Here is a 23006-nt window from a genome sequence, read left to right on the forward strand (position 1 = left end):
GTTTCTGCTGAGAAATCAGCTGTTAACCTTATAGGAATTCCCTTGTATGTTATTTGTTGTTTTTCCCTTGCTGCTTTCAATAATTTTTCTTTGTCTTTAATTTTTGCCATTTGATTACTATGTGTCTCGGTGTGTTTCTCCTTGGGTTTATCCTGTATGGGACTCTCTGCCTTTCCTGGACTTGGGTGGCTCTTTCCTTTCCCATGTTAGGGAAGTTTTCAACTATAATCTCTTCAAATATTTTCTCGGGTCCTTTCTCTCTCTCTTCTCCTTCTGGGACCCCTATAATGCAAATGTTGTTGCGTTTAATGTTGTCCCAGAGGTCTCTTAGGTTGTCTTCATCTCTTTTCATTCTTTTTTCTTTATTCTGTTCCGCAGCAGTGAATTCCACCATTCTGTCTTCCAGGTCACTTATCCGTTCTTCTGCCTCAGTTATTCTGCTATTGATTTCTTCTAGTGTAGTTTTCATTTCAGTTATTGTATTTGTTCATCTCTGTTTGTTTGTTCTTTAATTCTTCCAGGTCTTTGTTAAACATTTCTTGCATCTTCTTGATCTTTGCCTCCATTCTTTTTCCAAGGTCCTGGATCCTCTTCACTATCATTATTCTGAATTCTTTTTCTGGAAGGTTGCCTATCTCCACTTCATTTAGTTGTTTTTCTGGGGTTTTATCTTGTTCCTTCATCTGGTACATAGCCCTCTGCCTTTTCATCTTGTCTATTTTTCTGTGAATGTGGCCCCCATCAAAACTTCTGATCAAGAAAATAGCTAAAGACTTGGACTAAAGGGAGACACAGTATTCCGAAGTCCCCACCTTTGTTCACAAACCTCTCAGAGAACCTGGAAGTTGGTCCAGGCCAGTATCACACTGGGCAATTTACTCCCTACTGGGATGAATGGCTGCTAGGACCTTGTAAATCATTTAGAACAAGACCCCCAAAATGTGTTTTCTTAAAAATCTGAAGCTCCTGATTAGGCTCTTCCTTTGGCTTAACTTCTGTATAGTGTCTTAAGAGACCATCTCATATAAATGGGCATTTTGGAAGTATTTCAATGAGGCAATTCTCTATAAAATCTTCATAATGATAGTTAAAGCAGTAAATAACAACAAAGACATTTTTCAAACACCTGTTTTGCAATATAAATAACCATCATGAAAACTTCTCCCTTTTAAAAAATCCCCCACCTTATCTGGAGTTGAGGAGGCAGTTCTTTTTCCTCTTCCCATACAGTCATTTCTACAATGTATTTTATCACTGAAGGGAATATTTTCCTGGCTTGGTCAATTACCTCTTCATTCAACGGACAGCGTAAGTTCTGCAAGAAAGTATAGAAAAACATACTACCAATGTTGTATACAAGTAAGTGGATGAGAAAGATAATGTTATTAATTTATAGCAATAATTTCAATGAGTTCATTTACACCATCCTCCAGGAATGAATTTAACTTCAACTCAAGAGGCTGCTATTCACATCAGTTTAGCTTAACTCCTTGTGGCCAAGTTGGTGCTACAGATGACAGAAAGGCAAGAAGGCAAAACCACAGAGGTCTCCTTTATGATGCTCTTCATTATGAATGTTCTTCCCTGCCTGAATAATTATATCATCAGAGAACAATGAGTTATAGGGAGTGGTTATCCCCTCCAGCTGACAAAAACTTTTCTCACTAATTTATTTCAACTGATCCTTATAGCCACTCTGTTAAGGCAGAAAATTAAAGGCATTTAAAAGATAAAGGTCCCATCCAAGGTCAAAAAACCTCTAAACAGATATAAAAAGCAAGACTAAAATCTGGGCTTTTGACTCCCATGGGGGAAAAAAATGTTAATTTCATTACAAAATACAACTTCCTTAATAAAAGGCTTGTTCAAACCAATTAGCTAAAAAAAAACACATTTAAATGCTCTATGTCATAAACCATTATGGAAATGCAAATCAAAACCACAATGAGATACCTCTTCATACTTGCTAAGGTGTCTATAATCAAAAAGGGAGATAACAATAAGTATTGGTCAGGATGTGGAGATATTTGAACCCTATGCACTGCTGGTGGAAATGTAAAATGGTTCAATTTGGAAAACAGTCTGAGAGATGCTCAAAATGTTAAGTATAGTTATCATGTGACCCAGCAATTCTACTCCTAGATATCTATCCAAGAAGTACGAAAACATATATCTGCACAAAAACTTGTACACAAATATTTATAGCAGCATTACTCATAATAGCCAGAAAGCGGAAACGACCTAAATTTCCATACACTGAAGAACGGATAAATAAAATGGTATGTAATCCATACGATGGAATATTATTTGGTCATAAAAAAAAGAATGAAGTACATGTTAAAAAAGCACTAAAGTTATACTTTAAATGGGTGAATTCTTGAATACATTATGCAAGTTACAGCCCAATAAGATGTTTAAACAAAGCAGTAATCAGGAAAAGAAACATAGTAGCTCTTTAAGACACACACACACACACACACACAAAATCCACTAGAAATTCAGTACAATGCTTTTAATATTCAATTTTAACCTACCTGCTATAGACCGTACTAATGAACTGTATTTTATTCTGTGGTGACCAAAACATTAACTTACACATTTATTCTTTTGCACCTATTCTTTCTCACTCCCCAATGCTTTATTATTTTAATTTCTACCATCTCCTCAATATGTCACCTTTCCTCTGGAGATTCTGCTCAGAAGCTTTTGCTACAGAGAGAGAAAATAGAGTGCCAAAGGTACTAAGAGCAATATTAATCCACTATGTTCCTATTTCTTATCTTTTTTAGCTCAATATTTCCTTTCATTTCCTCAGAAAAGTAGTCTGAATTAAAGAGTTAAGAGAATCTACTCATTACTTCCATACTGTATCAATCAGAGGCTAAGTTCTTCAAAGAGGTCTGGTAAGTACAGAAGAAACTTTTTTTTTTTTTTAATTTATTTTTTGGTTGTGTTGGGTCTTCATTGCAGCACGCGGGCTTCTCATTGTGGTGGCTTCTCTTGTTGTGGAGCACAGGCCCTAAAGCACACGGGCTTCAGGAATTGTGGAGCGTGGGCTCAGTAGTTGTGGCTCACGGGCTCCAGAACGCAGGCTCAGTAGTTGTGGTGCACAGGCTTAGTTGTTCCAGGACATGTGGGATCTTCCCGGACCAGGGATAGAACCCATGTCCCCTGCACTGGCAGGCAGATTCTTAACCACTGCGCCAGCAGGGAAGTCCAAGTACAGAAGAAACTTTAAAATAAATCATTTATAGCTTAGAAAATAAGAAGGTCCATTAGAGGGAACAAAAGGGTGATAATCAAAATAGATTTTTAAAAACCTTAAAAATTAACCCAGAAATGTACTGCAGGACTAGAAAGAAACTTCTCTTAAATACACTTTAAGAGATACTGCCAAATGCTGGATGATGGGCTGATTAGTATCAGCCAGGTCTAATTACATTTGGTAAATCCCTATTATGGTTGGCACAATGCCACACGCCTGGCAGAGTATGGATTTCACATTCACCAAAGCAGAGATGAAACAAATGCGAAATACAAAGGACTGTTGGGTGGCAATTGATTAGTTATATGCTAGCCATAAGTGTCCTTCTCTCACATCTAGATCATGAATCAGATCTAGAGTCATTGCAGAATATCCAGATTTACCTTCAGAATAAGACTGAATGACCAACTACCTTTGGAATCTAATTAGAAAACCAAAGAAATCCAAGAAGATCAGGTTAGTTCAGGATTAAATTCAGTGTACTGAGGCCATATGACTCAGGAAAACCACCAACAGACTGGAATCCCATGATATAGGAAGAGGGAGGCTAGTTTTGTAAACTCAATGAGCAATTTAACTCCCAAGGATTCTTCAGCTACTTAACACAAAACAGTACGAAAACAATTTTCTAGAATGATTAGTTATGGAATGAAGAAGATATAAAAATCAAGCCACAAAGCCCTCTGACTATATGCTAAAATATTCCAATACCCTTTAAAAAAATATCAGAGTAGGAAATGGAAATAATCAGAATGAAAAGGTTCTTAAAACAGAAACAAGAGGGACTTCCCTGGTGGTACAGTGGTTAAGAATTCGCCTGCCAATGCAGGGGACACAGGTTCGAGCCCTGGTCCGGGAAGATCCCACATGCCATGAAGCAACTAAGCCTGTGCGCCACAACTACTGAGCCTGCACTCTAGAGCCTGTGAGCCACAACTACTGAAGCCTGCGCACCTCTAGCCTTTGCTCTGCAACAGAGACAAGCCACCCCAATGAGAAGCCCACACACCACAATGAAGAGTAGCCCCTCCTCGCCCCAACAAGAGAAAGCCTGTGTGCAGCAATGAGGACCCAATGCAGCCAAAAATAAATAAATAAATTTATTTAAAAAACAAAAAAGAAAGAAACCAGAAACAAGAGAATGAATAGAAAGGGACATCTGGTGATATTTAATCAATCAAATTTTTTATTTGTCAAATGAAGGAATAATCATTTGGAATCAGGACAAATAAATGAGTAAGAGAGAAGAGGCAATCTAAAAATAGAGGGCTGAGGGACTTCCTCGTGGTCCAGTGGGTAAGACTCTGCACTCCCAATGCAGGGGGCCCGGGTTCGATTCCTGGTTGGGGAACTAGATCCTGAATGCATGCCACAACTAAGAGTCTGCATGTCGCACCTAAAGATCCGAAATGCCACAACTAAGACCCAGAGCAGCCAAAATAAATAAATAAATATTTTTTAAAAAATAAATAAATAAAAATAGAGTGCTGAACGATAAGGTATACGTTAATGATAGGTGAATGGGTAAAGAGTATATGAATATTCTTTGTACTCTATTTTTGCAACTTTTTACAAATTTGAAATTATTTCCAAATTCAAGGTTAAAAAAAAAAAATGTGCTAGAGCCCAGATTCTAAAGATCTGAATTTTAGTCCCAACTGTCACATTGTCTGGATTACTATGGCTCTTTAATACATTTAAAATCTGTTGGATCTATTCACACTCATAACTCTTCAGTTTTTCCTGGCAATTCTCATAAATTTTTCCAGAAGAACTTCTGATTACTTTTGTCAAGTTCCAAAAGAGAATTTGGCTGTTATTCTGATTGGGAATATAATGAATTTATGGACTAATTTTGGAAAAACTTTTATCGTTTGTAATACTGAACCTTCCAATCCAAGAATGAAATGTGTCTTCTGATTTTTTTTTTTCTTACATGCCCATACTCCTACAGGAGTATAGTTTTAAAGTTTTCTTAAAACAGACCTGGCAGATTTCTTCTTGGTTTTTTCCCTAGGTCTTTTATTTTTTTTGATGGTATAGTAAATGGGATCTTTTCTTTCACTACATTTTCTAAAAGCTATTGCTTTTAAGGACATTCAAGAAATATTTTTTCTGTAACAACCTAAGTGCAAAAAGAATTTGAAAAAGAATAGATACATGTATATGTAAATAAATAAATAAAGTGACTTGCCTGAAAAAAAAATTTTGTTGAATACATTGAACTATGATTTTTAGTATGTAAGTTCCATAACTAACAACCTAACTAAACTCTACTATAGTTTCTAATTCTTTTTCAGTTAATTTTCTTGGGTTGTCAAGGTATAAATCATGACTATTTTGCCTCCTCTCCAATATTTATGTATTTTAGTTCATTCTGTTTGTCTATTTGACTGACTTCCAGAATAGCGGTAAATAATAAGAGCAATAGTGAATTTCCTTATCCTGTCTCTATCTATAATGGGAATACACTAGTGCTTCATCATCAAGCATGATTAACAGCTTTTGATTTGAGGCCAATAATTCTGGAAGAAACTGAAAATCTTATCAAAGAGCTACTTTCCCAAAAAGTGCCAGGCATAAACAGTTTCACAGATGAATTTCAAAAACAGTTCATTCTAGGAATGTAGGCATGATTATATTATTCTGTCAAACTTGATTTTACCTGTTAGTTTTATTTAGGCTTTCAGCATAACAATTATTAATACAACTGATTTATAAATTCCATATTATGTCAGATCTGAAGTCAACATAATGTTGGCTTTATATAACAAATTTGGAAAATTTCCCTCTTCTGCCCTCTGTGTTCAGGAACAATTTGTATGTTTTTGTTATTTGTGTAGTGTTTAAGTAATCGAGTGATTTTTATTTATTTTTTATCTTTTTTTTAAATACAGAGAAACAGAGAAACCGGTATAATAAAAACAACTTTTACCTAAATTTAGTAACTCTTTTTTCCATATATGCTTCCTTTTTTGTTGCTTATTTTAAGGTAAAAAATAGTCATCATGATATTTTACTCCTAAATACTTTAATATTTATTTATTGATTGATTGATTGATTTTTTGTGGTACGCGGGCCTCTCACTGTTGTGGCCTCTCCTGTTGCGGAGCACAGGCTCTGGACGTGCAGGCTCAGCGGCCATGGTTCACGGGCCCAGCCGCTCCGCGGCATGTGGGATCTTCCTGGACCGGGGCACGAACCCATGTCCCCTGCATCGGCAGGCGGACTCTCAACCACTGCGCCACCAGGGAAGCCCTTTAATATGTATTTAACATGGACATTTCCTTATATAATCTTAATATCCTTATTATAATCTAATAACATTAACAATAACTTTTAAATATTATCTGATATCTTGACCATATTCAAGTTTCCTAATTATTCCCCAAATGTCTATCACATTTGGTTATGCCTCAAGTCATTTACATCTAAATGAATCTCTCATGCCCACCCCTTGACTTTTCTTCATGACTGAGGTCAGGCCAATTTTTCCTATAAAAAGTCCTACATTCTAGATTTATCTTGAAATGTCCTATATATTATATTTATCTTCCTTGCGGTATTCTTTATCTTGTTCATCTCTCTCCTGTATTTCCTATAAACTAGAAGTTAGATCTCAAGGCTTTATTAAGTTCAGGTAAAACATTTTTAGCAAGAATATGTCATTAGTAAGACTATGTACTTCAATTTCTTAGCAGCTTGAGATAAATTCACATACCATATAATTTACTAAAAATATACTATTCAATGGTTTTTATGTGCAGCTATTACCACAGTCAGTTTTAGAACATTTTCATCAACTCAAAAAAACATACAAGGGTTTCCCTGGTGGCGCAGTGGTTGAGAGTCCGCCTGCCAGTGCAGGGGACACGGGTTCGTGCCTCGATCTGGGAAGATACCCGCATACCGCAAAAAAAAAAAAAATACAAAAAACCTTTAATGATCACACCCACAAGGTCTCCATCCTCACAGACCTAAAAAATCACTAATCTAGTTTTTGTCCCTACGGATGTTCTATTCTGGACATTTCATATAACTGAAATCATGTAATATGTGGTCTTTTGTAACTGGCTTCTTTCACTTAGCATAATGTTTTCAGAGAGTTCCTCTAAATTGAAGTATATTTCAGCACTTTATTCCCCTTTATAACCAAATAATATTCCACTGTAATGGATATAACCTAACCACATTTGCTTATCCATTTATCAGCTGATGAACATTTGGACTGTTTCTAATTTTTATTAAGAATAATAATACTATTATTGTATAACACTGTTTTATTATAATAATAACACTATTATGAATAATGCTATGAACTTTCATGTATAAATAATTATTTGAACACCTGTTTTCAATTATTTTGAGTCTGTCTAGGAGTAGAATTGCTGGGGCATGTAGTAACTCTACATTTCACAGGTTGAAGAACTGCCTCTTTCCAAAGTGGGTGCACCATTTTACATTTCCACCAGCAGCGTCTGAGAGTTCGAATAACACTTGTTATTACCTGCTTCTTGATTATAGCCATTAGCGGGTATTAAGAAGTATTTCATTATGGTTTTGGTTTGCATTTCTCTAATGACTTATGATGTTGAGCATCTTTTCATGTGCTTATTGGTTATTTTGTATATTCTCTGAAAAAATTCATATTCAGATCCTTTGCCCATTTTAAAAACTGGGTTGCAAAGAATTGCCCAGCTGTCCAGTGGTTAGGACTCCGCGCTTTAACTGTAGAGGGCACAGGTTCAACCCCTGGTTGGGGAACTAAGATCCTGCAAGTCACACAGTGAAATGAAATGAAATAAAATAAAATAATAAAATGCCACCACTAAAAAAAAAGAAAAAAAAAACTGGGTTGTCTTTTTATTTTTAAGTTTTAAGAGTTCTTTGTAAGTTCAACATACCAGTTCCTTTTACCGGATAATATGACTTGCAAATATCTCTCTCTCATTCTGTGTACTATCTTCTCACTTTCTTGGTAGTGTCCTTTGGAACATAAAAGTGTTTATGTTTAATTTTTTTTTTTTTTTTTTTTTGCGGTACGCGGGCCTCTCACTGTTGTGGCCTCTCCTGTTGCGGAGCACAGGCTCCAGACGCGCAGGCTCGGTGGCCATGGCTCACGGGCCCAGCCGCTCCACGGCATGTGGGATCTTCCCGGACCGGGGCACGAACCCGTGTCCCCTGCATCGGCAGGCGGACTCTCAACCACTGCGCCACCAGGGAAGCCCAATAGTGTTTAATTTTGATGAAGTTCAATTTAAGGTTTTTTTTCTTTTATTACTAATGCTTTTGGTGTTACATCTATGAATCTATTGCCAAATCCAAGGTAATAAAGATTTATCCCTATGTTTTCTTGTAAGAGTTTTATCGTTTTTGCTCTTATTTTTAGGTCTTTGATCCATTCTGAGTTAATTTTTGTGGTTGGTGTGAGTTAGGGGTCCAGATTCATTCTTTTGCATGTGGATATCCAGTTGTCCCAGTCCTATTTGGTAAAAAGATTATTCTTACCCTAGTGAATGGTCTTGGTACTCTTGTTGAAAAATGGCTGACCACAGACATGTGGGTTTATTTCTGGGATTTCAAATCTATTCTGTTAATCTATATTTTTATCATTATGCCAGTACCACACTGTCTTGATTACTGTTGCTTTGTATTAAGTTTTAAAAGAGGGATGTGTGAGTCCTCCAACTTTGTTCTTCTTTTCCAGGGTTGTTTTGGCTATTGTGGGTCCCCTACAATTCCATATGAATTTTAGAGCCATCTTGTCAATTACCTAAAAAAAATTTCCAGCTGGGGAACTGTACTGAATGTGTAGCTGAATTTGGGGAGCATGGCCTTTAATACTGTGATCTATAATAAGAAATATCTTCATCCCAGTTTCTGGCACAGAGCTCCTAAAACCCTTGGAATTTCCCAAGTGAAGAAGTAGGGGCTGTCTTTTGTTATGTTTATGAGGTGACTTTTAGAAAGCACCTAAGGATGCGGGCTGGTTGCCTGGAGACCCAACCTTGTGATTAGAAGGCTGCAACTTTCAGTCCCATCCCCAACCCCAGAGGGGCTAGAGGTTGAATCAATTGCCAATGGCCAATGATTTAACTAATCGTGCTACGTAACAAAGCCTCCATAAAAACAAACAAACAAACAAAAATCTCCCATAGGCTTCCAGAGAAATACACACAGATGTCTCTAAATACATAAAAGATCTACTACTGCTAAATTCTTTCCAGGCAACGAAGCTTTCAGCCCCTGCATGCTCATCCCCTAGATACAAAAGGATGCAATGAACACTTTAAAATGACTACTTTTCTCTTCCTTAGGTCAGATAAATTCTGAGGTAAGCCCCGGGTCCCAATTTATTTTTCTTCCCGTTACTTTTATATATAACTGAGTTGATTTGAAGTATCAAGACATGCACATGTTAGCACAAGTTAAGATCTGATCACATCTAAATATGCCTGCACTAAATCCAGAACTGTGACACAACAGCACTTAAGTAAAATCTTTGTAAATCTGCTTCCCTAAATCTGGGACACTGAGAAACAATTAGAAAAATGCAACACTGTCCTTAGAAACTGTACATGTTGAAGGAGTGGATATTCAACAAAAGTCTGTCAATGACCATAAGTACAAAGTAAATACTAAAAATGTTTTAATGCAAGTAAAAAAATATATTCTTGTGAAAATATTTAGGTTTGCCAAAAATTGTCTTGTTAAAACAAGACAGTTTATGCCATGCCCAATTATTTGTTACATGATTTCTGTGCAAATCTTTATAACTGGACAAAGCCTCAGTCCCAAAATGTTCCTCTTTAATTAAAATTTATCCAAATTCAATCAGAAGAGTCCATTTGAATTTATTGTTTTACATAAACAACATTAGAATCTATTTCTTTTTATATTTTTTCTTCCAGTTTTGAGATATAATTGACATAGCACTGTATAAGTTGAAGGTGTACAGGATAATGATATGACTTAAATACATCATGAAATGATTACCACAATAAGTTTAGTCAACATCCACCAAGTCATATAGATACAAAATAAAAGAAAAAATATTTTTTCCTTGTGGTGGGAACTCAGAGTTTACTCTCTTAACAACTTTCACATATAACACACAGCAGTGTTAATTATTTTAATCATGGTGTACATTATACCCCAGTACTTATTTATCTTAGAAGTTTATACTTTTTTGACCACCTTCATCCAATTCCCCCTCCTCCCACCACCTGCCTCTGATACCACAAATCTGATCTCTTTTTCTATGAATTTATTTGTTTGTTTTTGAAGTATAGTTGACCTATAATACTATGTTAGTTCCTGGTATACAACATAGTGATCTGATATATATTTGATAATAAATGGTCACCATTTCAAAATGGTCACTGTAAGTCTAGTCACCATCTATCACCATACAAAGATACTATATAATTACTGACTATACTCCCCACACTGTACACTTCATACCCATAACCTATTTTGTAACGGAAAGTTTGTACCTCTTAACCTCCCTCACCTATTTTTTTCCTCCCCCTAACACCATCCCCTCTAGCAAACACTTGTTCTCTGTATCTGTGACTCTGTTTCTATTTTGTTATGTTTGTTCATTTGTTTTGTTCTTTAGATTCCACATATAAGTGAAATCATACAGTATTTGTCTTTGTCTGATTTATTTCACTTAGCATAACACCCTCTAGGTCTATCCATTTTGTCTCAAATGGCAATATTTCATTTTTTTATGGCTGAGTAATATTCCATTTTGTGTATGTGTGTATATTTACACAGACACACCACATCTTCTTTATCCATTCAGCTATTGATGGGCACTCAGGTTGATTCCATATCTTGGCTATTGTAAATAATGCTGCAATGAACATTAAGGGTGCATATATCTTCTCAAATTAAATAAATTTTGTACTTCTTTTTTCTTAATTTCATTTTTGTATTGTTCATTACTAATGCATAGACACAAGTAATTTTGTATAATTATCTCATATCCTGCAACTGTGCTGAATTTATTAGTTCTAATAATGTTTTAGTGGATTCCTTAGGATTTTCTATATACAAAATCATGTCATCTGCAAACAGAGCTAGTTTTACTTCTTCCTTTCCAACCTGGGTGCTTTTTATTTCTTTTTCTTGCCTAACTGCCCCAGCTAGAACCTCCACTACAATATTGAATGGATATGCTCTGTGGCAAAAGCAGAATCTGCCTTATTCCTGATCTTAGGGGGAAAGTATACAATATAATTATAGTTGTGAGTTTTTCATAAATGCCCTCTATCAGGTTAAGGAAGTTCTCTTCTATTATAAGTTTACGTCTTTTTTAAAATTTATTTATTTATTTATTCATTTATTTTTGGCTGCGTTGGGTCTTTGTTGCTGTGTGCGGGCTTTCTCTAGTTGAGGCAAGCGGGGGCTACTCTTCGTTGCGGTACGCGGGCTTCTCATTGCGATGGCTTCTCTTGTTGTAGAGCACGGGCTCTAGGCATGCAGGCTTCAGTAGTTATGGTACGTGGGCTCAGTAGTTGTGGCTCGCGGGCTCTAGAGCACAGGCTCGGTAGTTGTGGCACACAGGCTTAGCTGCTCCACAGCAGGTGGGATCTTCCCAGACCAGGGCTCCAACCCGTGTCCCCTGCACTGGCAGGCGATTCTTAACCACTGTGCCACCAGGGAAGTCCCTATAAGTTTAAGTCTTCTTATCATGAAAGTGTGTTGGATTTAGTCAAAAGCTTTTGCTGCATCTACAGAAATGATCATGTGGCTTTGTTTTTTATTCTATTTATATAGTATTACATTAACTGATTTTCAGATGTTAAACTATGTACTGTATTTTACATCATACGAGGAGGCTCATTATGCCATATCAACCCAATATTCATGATGATGCTAATACTGATGACTGGTTTCAGGTGACAACAGTATGATGCCCTCCCCTGCCCGCCTCACTGTACAGTTTTGTTTTTTCCCTTATGACTAGCAAGTAATCTATGAGATGGTAATTCAGAACCATGCCCATATTGTTCCTCATCAATTCAAGTTTTAAGGGTTTTAGCATCCATTAATGATCTTTGTCTAAATCAAATATTTCCTTAGGGTTTGCAAAATGTTGATTTTTCTAATTCTATTATTCCTTCTCTATTAGCTAGCATTCCTGTAGAAAGAAGAGCTTTACCTCATGAACTGGAGATACTTGCTTACAATGAAATATAATTCCTGTTGTAAAGGTAGAATAAACGTTTAGTCCATTCCCTTCAATTACCAGTTTTTAGAGTAAGGAAATGATACAATAACCACTGCATGGCAACAAACAAGTTTTATTCTATTTAGTTCTTATGTAAGTTTCATTATTAGAAACTCATGGATTTTTATATATTAAGTATGATTCAATCAATCATAGTGGTTATTTATTATTGTTTTTCTGATGCCCCAATTGTCCAACTCAGGTCAGTGGGAGCCTTTTCAAACTGGGTTTTAGGTTTTGACACAAACCCATCCTCACAAGCCTACCTTATCTATTCCCTAACTCACATGTGGAATCAGGCAGTTTTACAAAAAGCCCTGATTTCTTTTAGTGGGAAATGGTACTTAAGAGATCAAAATATATACCCTAAGGGTATTCAATGCTATAGTTATCAGGAACAGTTTAAAGAGTACAAAAACTATTTATTCCTTAAGTTTTGAAAAGGATTCCTCTGTAAAACTATTAGAGCATGGCATTTTTTAGGAAGTACTTTCTTGTGACAATTTTCTAAATTTCTTCAATGGTTACTGCCTATTCAAGTTTTCTATGTTTTTGAATAAATTATGGCACTTAATACTGTCTGATAAAAGAAGAATCTATTTTCAAATGTATTTGTTCAGAGTCATATAAGGAGCCTTTTACAATCCTTCTGTATCTGTAGTTCTATGGTTATTTTCCCATTCCTTTTTAACGGTCTACATCTGGGCTTGCTCGCAGTTTTTTTTCTTGATTAGGACGTATAGTGGACAATCAGTTTGCTGACGTTTTTTTCTTTAAGAAAAGCAATTATGGAATTTATGTGTCAATTCTACTGTTTTCTAATTCATTATATTCTCCTATCTATTAATAACTACTTCCATTTGCTCTTTTAGGTTAATAAATTGTTTACTCATCAAATTGCTTAACAAAAAAGTATTCTAAGTTCATCTTTTCATTGTAAATTCATTCCTTCTTTAGAGAAATATGGAATATAATTATCAAACACTTAAATTCTCTAGAGTCAAATAAAACTCCTTACATTTAAATATTAGAACATAAAAATCAGGATTATCAATGGAATTCGGCTTAACCCATACACATAACATTTATGTCTATTTAATTTCATCAACCTTAAAATAGTTAGCAATTAAAAAAATAGCAATATTCTTACCTCTTTTGTGGTACCTGCTCTTCCAGGTTCATGACTTATACAAAAAGGGCCCGTTTTCCATGCTTCTGTGTCTCCACAGTCACAAAATCCTCCTCCAGTAGAAGTATGCATCTGATAAATGAAAAATGAGTATGTCTTAATTTCAAAACATATCACAAAGCAAAGAAGAATGATAAAGATGACTCAAATAATAAATGTTTCCCTCTATTTCAACCTTAATTGCCTTTAATGTTATAGATATATATCAAAAAATATTTTGATTAGTTAACCAAAAAAAATCCTTAATCACAACAAAACTGAACCTTCAAAATTGATATTTTTGAAACATATTCAAAGTTTTTAAATAATAGTTTTTAAACTTTGTACTAATGGAGAACAGGTTGTGACGTGTGCAAAAAATAATCTATACTTCACCCAGAATGCTTCAGTAGATTTTATGATTAAACAAACTTCTTAAAAATCATTATAATGATACTTGTGTAAGTACTTAAGACATGTATAAAGTATTTTCATCTATACTGATGTTCCACAGCAACTAAAACTTATTCACAACATTGTCCCTGTGAGGGTTCCTGTAAAAAAAAAAAAATTATCTAAAACATCCTAATTTAGATAGAGAAGGATGACAATGACCTGAATTTGAATCTTCCCCAAATCTCCCCCCTCCAAAGCATACAATTAACAAGGAGAACAAATAAAGCCACACATGACTCATGTCTGCAAGATTACTAGGAGACAAAAAATAAATACCACAACCTTCAAATGACTTGCTTTATCAGAGTTCCTGTTGCCTATCACTTCAAGCCTGTGGTTACAGACAATACGAGAGGGAAGCTTAAGTGACCCCATGAAAGAGAACAGAGGGGTACAAACGACTTAGATCAAGCACAAACAAAATCACACTCCAGAAGAGAAAGCCCAATGCCAAGGGACAAATACTGAACACAGGTTAGGACTTGGTGGTTCACAGGGAAAGAGACTGAAAGTAAACAGGACCAGAAGTGGCCACCTCAGAAAAGCATTACTTTTGGAGGAAAATCAAATACATTAAAAAAGGTGGTAACCCATTATAGATGGGGCAGTAAATGAAAGAAGTAAATAAGAAAGAAAATTTAAGGATCCTATGAAACAAGAGAGAAACAAGACATGCCAAACCCTCCTCACCTCACCACCATCACCAATATCATCTATAAAATAAGTTAGGGGCTTCCCTGGTGGCGCAGTGGTTGAGAGTCCGCCTGCCGATGCAGGGGACACAGGTTCATGCCCCGGTCTGGGAAGATCCCACATGCCACGGAGCTGCTGGGCCCGTGAGCCATGGCCGCTGAGCCTGCGCGTCCGGAGCCTGTGCTCCGCAACGGGAGAGAGCACAACAGTGAGAGGCTCGCGTACCGCAAAAAAAAAAAAAAAACAACAGAGAAGAGGGTAGAACTGACAGAAGAGAGCACTTGTAAACCTATCCATGAAATGAAAAAGAACAGAAAGAAGTACACCATATCCACACAAAACTATTGCAAAAAAAAAAGCCAAAAAATGCAAATAAGAGCCAAAACCCAATTATGAAGCTGGAGAAAACTATACAATGCTCCAAACTGAATTACACAGCCTCAAACAAGCATTAAAAACCCTTAATCAGACTAAACACCTTTAATCATAAATATAAGAACTAAGAACAGAAACGGACAAAGAAATAGGAATAAATAAAATGAGACTCGAGTGAACTAAGGGGAAAAACCAGGAAGAAAACGATATCATATCAGAAATGAATTTTTTTAAATTACAAGATGATAGACTCAAATGAAAAGTTAATAAATAGCATTGAAACAAAGCAGGAAAACAAGAGAATGAAAATAAGATGAAGTAAAGAAATACAGGGTCAGAGAAAAAGTGGTTGAAATAGAAGATAGGCCTAATAGAGGCAGATGAGTATAACTGGAATCACCAAAGAAAAATCAAAACAATGGAACAGAGGTAATATTTAAAACTGTAATCTAAGAAAACTTCCTGGAAATAAAAGACCTGAATCTACACAATCAAACGGCCAAAAGTGACTAAGAGAAAACTCACTCAGTATGATCAACTCCAAAGTATACCCTCCTAAAACTACTGGATTTTAAAGATAAAAGTCCTGAGGCCCTAGGCAAAAAGATGAAATAACATAATCACAAGAAAATTAGACTGGCATCAGACTTCTCAATAACAACACATAAAGCAAGACAACAGCAGAGCAGCATTTTCAAGGAAAGAAACTGCAAACCAAGAATACTGTCTACAGCCGAGCTATAATATAATTTTGAACATGTCAGAACTTAAGAAACACAGTATACATGCGACCTTCCTGAGGAATCTACCTGAGCAGTGATCAGCAAACTTCCTGTGTAAAGGAACAGACAGTAAATATTTTAGTCTTTGCAGGCCATGGAATCTCTGTTGAATTACTCTATTCTGCTCTGGCAGTGAAGCATCAGCCACAGACAATAAATAAATGAACCAGCATAGCCACATTCCAATGAGACTTTATTTATAGGCACTGAAATTTTAATTTCATATAATTTTCATTTATCATGAAATATTATTCTTCTCATCTTTTTTCCCAACCATCTGAAAATATAAAAACCAAGCTAAGGGACTTCCCTGGAGGTCCAGAGGTTAAGACTCTGCGCTTCCACTTCAGGGGGCACAGTTTTGATACCTGGTTGGGGAACTAAGATTCCGTATGCCTTGCGGTACAGCCAAAAGAAAAGAAGAAAAGAATAAAAACCAAGCTTAGCTTGCAGGCAATACAAAAACAGATGGTGAGCCAGATTTGACCCACAAACTGTAGTTTACTGACCCCTAGAGGATGCACTTCAGCTGACCAAGCAGTGACTGGGGAACTTCAGAAAAAGGACAGATGGCGAACATTTTATGTATTTAATTGTAGCGCTAAGAACAAATCAAGGGTGTTGAAAGATACATGGATAGAACATTATCCATGAACATTATATGATCTCACAATCAGAAAGACTACAACTAAAAAGTGGGAGAAGGGAAAGAGAAGGCAACATAAGATTATCAACTATTAAATAGGTAATAGGAGGGAGTCAAAGATAGCATTAAAACTGACAGACTAGATAATAAAAAGTTACATAAGGGAGTAAAAAGGAACTAAAGGCATTATAAAAATTATTAGTACAAACATTATCACTAGAACAATAGTAACAAAAGAAATTAGAATATACAAATCAATTTTATATACTGAAGAATGCTAGACTCATCCATGATTACTAAAAATGTAGTTGTTTCAAATGAAAGTAAAAGCATAACCTTAGTATAGGGAATGCCATGGAAGCAAGGCACAAAATCCAGAAGCATTAAAAAAAAAAACTGGCAAATTTGACAACATATAAATTAAAATGTCAGTAAGGCAAATGATAGCATATATCAAGTTTAAAAGACAGAAAATAGATTTTATACAGTCAAAAAATACACTTAATTTATAATCCAGCAATATCACCCTGAGGTTACCCAAGAAAAATTAAAACAAATGCCCACACAAAGACATGTACTTGAATGTTTGTAACAGCTTTATTTAAAAGCTGGAAACAAGACAAATATTCATCAACTGATGAACAGGTAATATATTGTGGCATATCCATACAACGGCATACTACTCAGCAATAAAAAGGAACAAACTGCTGAGACATGAGAGGATCTCAAAGGCACTATGCTAAGTGAATATAACCAGATAGGAAACACTACATACTATATATAGATTTCACTTATATGACATTTGGAAAAGCCAAAACTACAGGGACAGAAAACTGATCAGTGACTGCCAGGAGCTGGGGTAAGTGGGCAAGAGGACTGCCTGCAAACGGGAGAACTTCTGGGAATGATATGTTTTATATATTGATTATTGTGGTGGTTACTGAACTGTATGTCTGTGAAAACTCATGGAACTACACTTACAAGGGTAGATTTTATTGTATATAAATTATATCTCAAAAAAATCTGACTTTAAAAATTATTAAAGACAAGCATAGTAAGAGAAAATATTTGTAACGTATATAACAGTAAGAAAAAGGCAAAAGAAAAATTAAGGATAAAAACAGGCAATACACAGAAGAAATTAAACATACAATTAAAAAATGAAAAGATGTTAATACTAGTAATAGAAATGCAAATTAAAATGAGATTATTTGACTAACGGATTGGCAAAAAGTAAAAAGACTGACTAAATAAACTTTGGGGATGTAGATAAAGAACATTCTCATATCCTTTTTTTATTTTTATTTTTGGCTGTGTTGGGTCTTTGTTGCTGTGCGCAGGCTCCCTCTGGTTGTGGCGAGTGGGGGCTACTCTTCGTTGCAGTGCACGGGCTTCTCATTGCAGTGGCTTCTCTTGTTGTGGAGCACAGGCTCTAGGCGCGCGGGCTTCAGCAGTTGTGGCAAGCGAGCTCTAGAGTGCAGGCTCAGTAGTTGTGGTGCGTGGGTTTGGTTGCTCCGCAGCATGTGGGATCTTCCCAGACCAGGGCTCGAACCCATGTCCCCTGCATTGGCAGGTGGATTCTTAACCACTGCGCCACCAGGGAAGCCCCTCATATCCTTTTAATGGGACTGTAAATTGACACAGCAATTCAGGAAAAACATTTGGCAAAATCTATGAAAATTTTAAATGCATGTACCCTTCAATCCAGAAAATCTACCTCTAAGAATCTAGTCTCAAGCATTCTTTAATATATACACTGGTTTATATTAAAACAAAGGTATATGTGTATGTTCCATTATTTGTTGATCAGTGAAAGCTGGAAACAGTGTAATTATCTAGAAAAGGGTGATGGGTTAAATATTTGATGACATATTCCCACAAAGGAATACATGCAGCAATTAAATAAGGCAAGAGTTATTATATATATCAACACAGAATTATCTCCATGATATATTAAGTTAAAATCAAGTTGCAGGGAGTTCCCTGGTGACCTAGTGGTTAGGATTCCAGGCTTTCACTGCTGTGGCCCAGGTTCAATCCCTGGTCGGGGAACTGAGATCCTGCAAACTGTGCAGCATGGCCAAAAAAAAAAGTTGCAAAACAAAATATATAGTAGGATCCCATTTGTACACACACAAACATCCTCCTAAACATATAAATATATATATGAGTGTACATGCATAAAGATCTGTAAGGATGTGCACTAAATTGTGTTCAGTTTAACAAAGAAAGTATGATGGGACAGAAAGGCAACAAAAATTTTTATTTGTATTCTTTTGTATTATTTGAATTTTTAAAAGGTAAGTTTTATTGCATTGCCTAAATTATTTTTTTTAATGTTGTGTTTCAAAGATAATATATGAATACAAATTCTCATCATGTAGGATTATAGCAGGCTGTTAAAATAGACCCTGATCGTTATTTTTATACCTCAGAAAATACTGAGTTCTCATATATCCCTCCTTTTCCCTACCCACAGTTTCCCCTATTATGAACATCTTGCAATAGTGTGGCACATTTGTTGCAATTGAGGAGTCAATGTTGATACATTATTTTTTTTAAATTAAGTAATTTATATTTGGCTGCTTTGACTCTTAGTTGCTGCACGCGGGCTTTTCACTGCAGTGGCTTCTCTTGTCGCGGAGCACAGGTTCTAGGCACATGGGCTCAGTAGTTGTGGCACACGGGCTTAGTTGATCTGTGCCATGTGGGATCTTCTGGGACCAGGGCTTGAACCCGTGTCCCCTGCATTGGCAGGCAGATTCTTAACCACTGTGCCACCAGGGAAGTAAGTCCCTGATACATTAACTAAAGTCCATAATTTACATTTGGGTTCTCTCTTTGTGTTGTACATTTTGGGGGTCTTGACAAATGTATAATGACGTATATACACCACTACAGTATCACACAGGGTAGTTTTACTGCACTAAAAATTCCCTGTACTCCACCTATTCATCCCTCTATCCCTCCCACCATCATCTCCCAGCCTCAGCATCCACTGATCTTCTTACTGTCTCCATAGTGCTGCCTTTTCCAGAATGTCATACAGCTGGAACCATACAGTATATAGCCTTTTCACAATGGCTTCTTTCATTTAGAAACATGCATTTAAGGTCCTGCCATATCTTTTCATAGCTTGATAGATCATTTCTTTTTAGCACTGAATAATATTCCATTGTAGGACTTCCCTGGTGGTGGGCGCAGTGGTTAAGATTCTGCCTGCCAATGCAGGGGACACAGGTTCGAGCCCTGGTCCAGGAAGATCCCACGTGCCGTGGAGCAACCAAGCCTGTGTGCCACAACTACTGAGCCTGCACTCTACAGCCCGTGAGCCACAACTACTGAGCCCGTGTGCCACAACTACTGAAGCCCGTGTGCCCTATAGCCCATGCTCCGCAACAAGAGAAGCCACCACACTGAGAAGTCCGTGCACCACAACGAAGAGTAGCCCCCACTCGCTGGAACTAAAGAAAGCCTGCGCACAGCAACGAAGACCCAACGCAGCCAAAAATAAAAATAAAATAAATAAATAAAACATTTTTTAAAAATTCCATTGTATCAACGTACCAAAGTTTTTTCACCCATTCACCAACTGAAAGACATCTTGGTTGCATCCAAGTTTCAGCAAATATGAATAAAACTGCCATAAACATTTCTGTGCAGGTTTTTTGTGGATATAAGTTTTCAATTCATTTGGGTAAATACCAAGGAGCATGACTGCTGGATTATGTGGTTACAGTGTATTTATTTCTATAAGAAACTGCCAAACTGTCTTCCAAAGTGGCTGTATCGTTTTGCATTCCCAACCCAGCAATGAATAGGAGTTCCTGTTCCTCCACATCCTCACCAGCATTTGGTATTGTCAATATTTTGGATTTCTGCCATTCTAATAGGTATGTAGTGGTATCTCACTATGGTTTTAATTTGTAATTCTCTAATGACATATGATGTTTTGCATCTTTTTGTGTGCTTATTGCCATTTACGTATCTTCTTGGTGAAGTGTCTGTTTCAGATCTTTTGCCCATTTTTAAAGCTGAGTTGTTCATTTTCTTACTGTTGAGTTTTAAGAGTTTTTTGTATATAGTGGATAACAATCCTTTATCAGATACATGTTTTGCAAAGCCTTCCACCCAGTCTGTGGCTTGTCTTTTTATTCTCTGAAAGGTCTCTATTTTTTAATCCAGTAATTCCACTTCTGAGAACCTAGCCTAAAAAATAATCTTACATATAGAAAAATGATTTACATATAAAGATATTTATAGCAATATTGCTTACAATTAAAAAAAACTGAAACCTGAACAAATTCTCCAATAGGTAAGCAGTTAAAATATATTATGGTTTAATATTATATACCCAATAAGTTCTAAAAGAAACATAATTGAATGCAAAATTGAATCCAAAAATTGAATGCATAATTATACATATTGTGCTTTTTCCATTTAAAAGTATAACATGAGAATTTTATTCTTCCTTTTACAACTCTGTAAGCTTCATTTGAAAACTGTTTTTTTCTGATTAGAGGAAACAGCTGTATGAATATACTATTTTTGTAACTCACTATTCTCATTTAACAACAAAAAGGAAACATTTATGGAGTTAAAAATAATCTTTGGGACTTCCCTGGCAGTACAGTGGTTAAGACTCCATGTTTCCATTGCAGGGGGCACAGATTCGATCCCTGGTCGGGGAACTAAGATCCCACATACCACGTGGTGCAGCCAAAAAAATAATAATAATAATCTTAAACAGTGGGTGTTTTTATTTTGAGGATAAAAATGCAGAGGTTTACTGAAAGTTTTTTTAAAGATAGTACTTCAGTATATTCTTTCTTGTTTCATGGTTACCTTTTTGTGTGTATGTAAGAATGTTTAAGTTCTACTCTCTAAGCAAATTTCAATCATACAATAATACAGTGTTATCAACTATAGTCACCATGTTAAATACATTAGATCCTCAGACCTTATTTATCTTACTGTAGCTTTTTTTAAGGGATAAACTACTGAAAAGCTGGATATCACAAAGAAGGGTCACATTACACACAGCAGAACAAAAAGCTCCAATTTTTATCTGTTATTTTCCTGTTCTCAAAAGGTTTTTGTTTTGTTTTGTTTCTTGTTTTTTATGCCTCTACTTTACTTTCAATTCTCATCTTGGATTGTGCAAGATCACAGAGAAAACTCTTTGGAATGGGATATAAGTTTTACACATAAGGGAAAATTCAATTTTTGGCTCTTTGGTATTAAATTAAAATTTATATGAACACATGAAGTTTGACACTTAAAAACAACCTCAACAGGGCTTCCCTGGTGGCGCAGTGGTTAAGAATCCGCCTGCCAATGCAGGGGACATGGGTTCGAGCCCTGGTCCGGGAAGATCCCACATGCCGCAGAGCAACTAAGCCCACGCACCACAACTACTGAGCCTGCGCTCTACAGCCTGCGAGCCACAACTACTGAAGCCTGCGCACCTAGAGCCCGTGCTCCGCAACAAGAGAAGCCACTGCAATGAGAAGCCCACGCACCACAACAAAGAGCAGCCCCCACTCACTGCAACTAGAGAAAGCCCACGCGCAGCAACAAAGACCCAATGCAGCCAAAAATAAAATTTTAAAAAAAACAATAAAAAGTTAAGATAGTTAAGTATTCATTGATATGATTTTTTATCATAAACAATATATAATCAAGACGAACTATTTTTGTGTCTGCAAGTCAGGTGCTATCAAGCAAACAGCAATCCTTTTTAAATGTTTAACTCAAAGACAAATAGGAAGACTCAATAAATTTTAATTTTCCAAATGTTCTCAGAAAGAATTATCAGAAGCATCCTCCAGTTATAAAACACAGTTGGGTAATCCATTTACCCCAAATGAAACACCTGTGTGTGTTGTGAGGTAGCAATGATAGAACTATGATCTTCTGTGGTGATAACACCCGCAACGCAGAAGCATTCTCTCTTCACATGAAGAGTGTGAATAACAAGAAGGGATGGAGAGTCACCTTTCATTATTTCATCAACTATTGGTGTTTTCACAGTATTTTAAATGCCTGATTTCAATTTTACAACAACAATACCAATATTTATTCTGAAAGGTAATCGTATGTTCCAAGTAGCAGAACTTCCAACACGATCTCTAAGAATAATTCAAAGTTCTTTTTTTGGCCGCACTGTGTGGCTTGCAGGATCTCAGTTCCCTAACCAGGGACTGAACTCGGGCCATAGCAGTGAAAGCACTGAGTCCTAACCGCTAGACCACCAGAGAACTCCCTAATTCGCAGTTCTGAACCATGCTTCAGAAAAACATTTCCAGCAGTGCAGGATTTATTCCTATTTCATCGTTGGTAATAACTGCACATGTCACTGCAGGAACTTTACATTCTTC

General features: G+C 36.3%; 1 protein-coding gene across 5 annotated transcripts in view; it reads right to left on the reverse strand.

The window, feature by feature from the left end:
• Positions 1–23006, reverse strand: part of UBR1 (ubiquitin protein ligase E3 component n-recognin 1) — a 167885-nt gene that overhangs the window by 100447 nt on the left and 44432 nt on the right. For all 5 annotated transcript variants that reach the window (XM_079915121.1, XM_079915122.1, XM_079915120.1 and 2 more), the window contains 2 exons: positions 13657–13767; positions 1185–1315 (listed from right to left, as the gene is read on the reverse strand). In XM_079915121.1, the coding sequence (XP_079771247.1) occupies positions 1185–1315; positions 13657–13767 (242 nt within the window). The remainder of the gene's footprint in view (positions 1–1184; positions 1316–13656; positions 13768–23006) is intronic.

Source organism: Stenella coeruleoalba (assembly GCF_951394435.1).
Source record: "Stenella coeruleoalba genome assembly, chromosome: 2".
Taxonomy (NCBI): domain Eukaryota; kingdom Metazoa; phylum Chordata; class Mammalia; order Artiodactyla; family Delphinidae; genus Stenella; species Stenella coeruleoalba.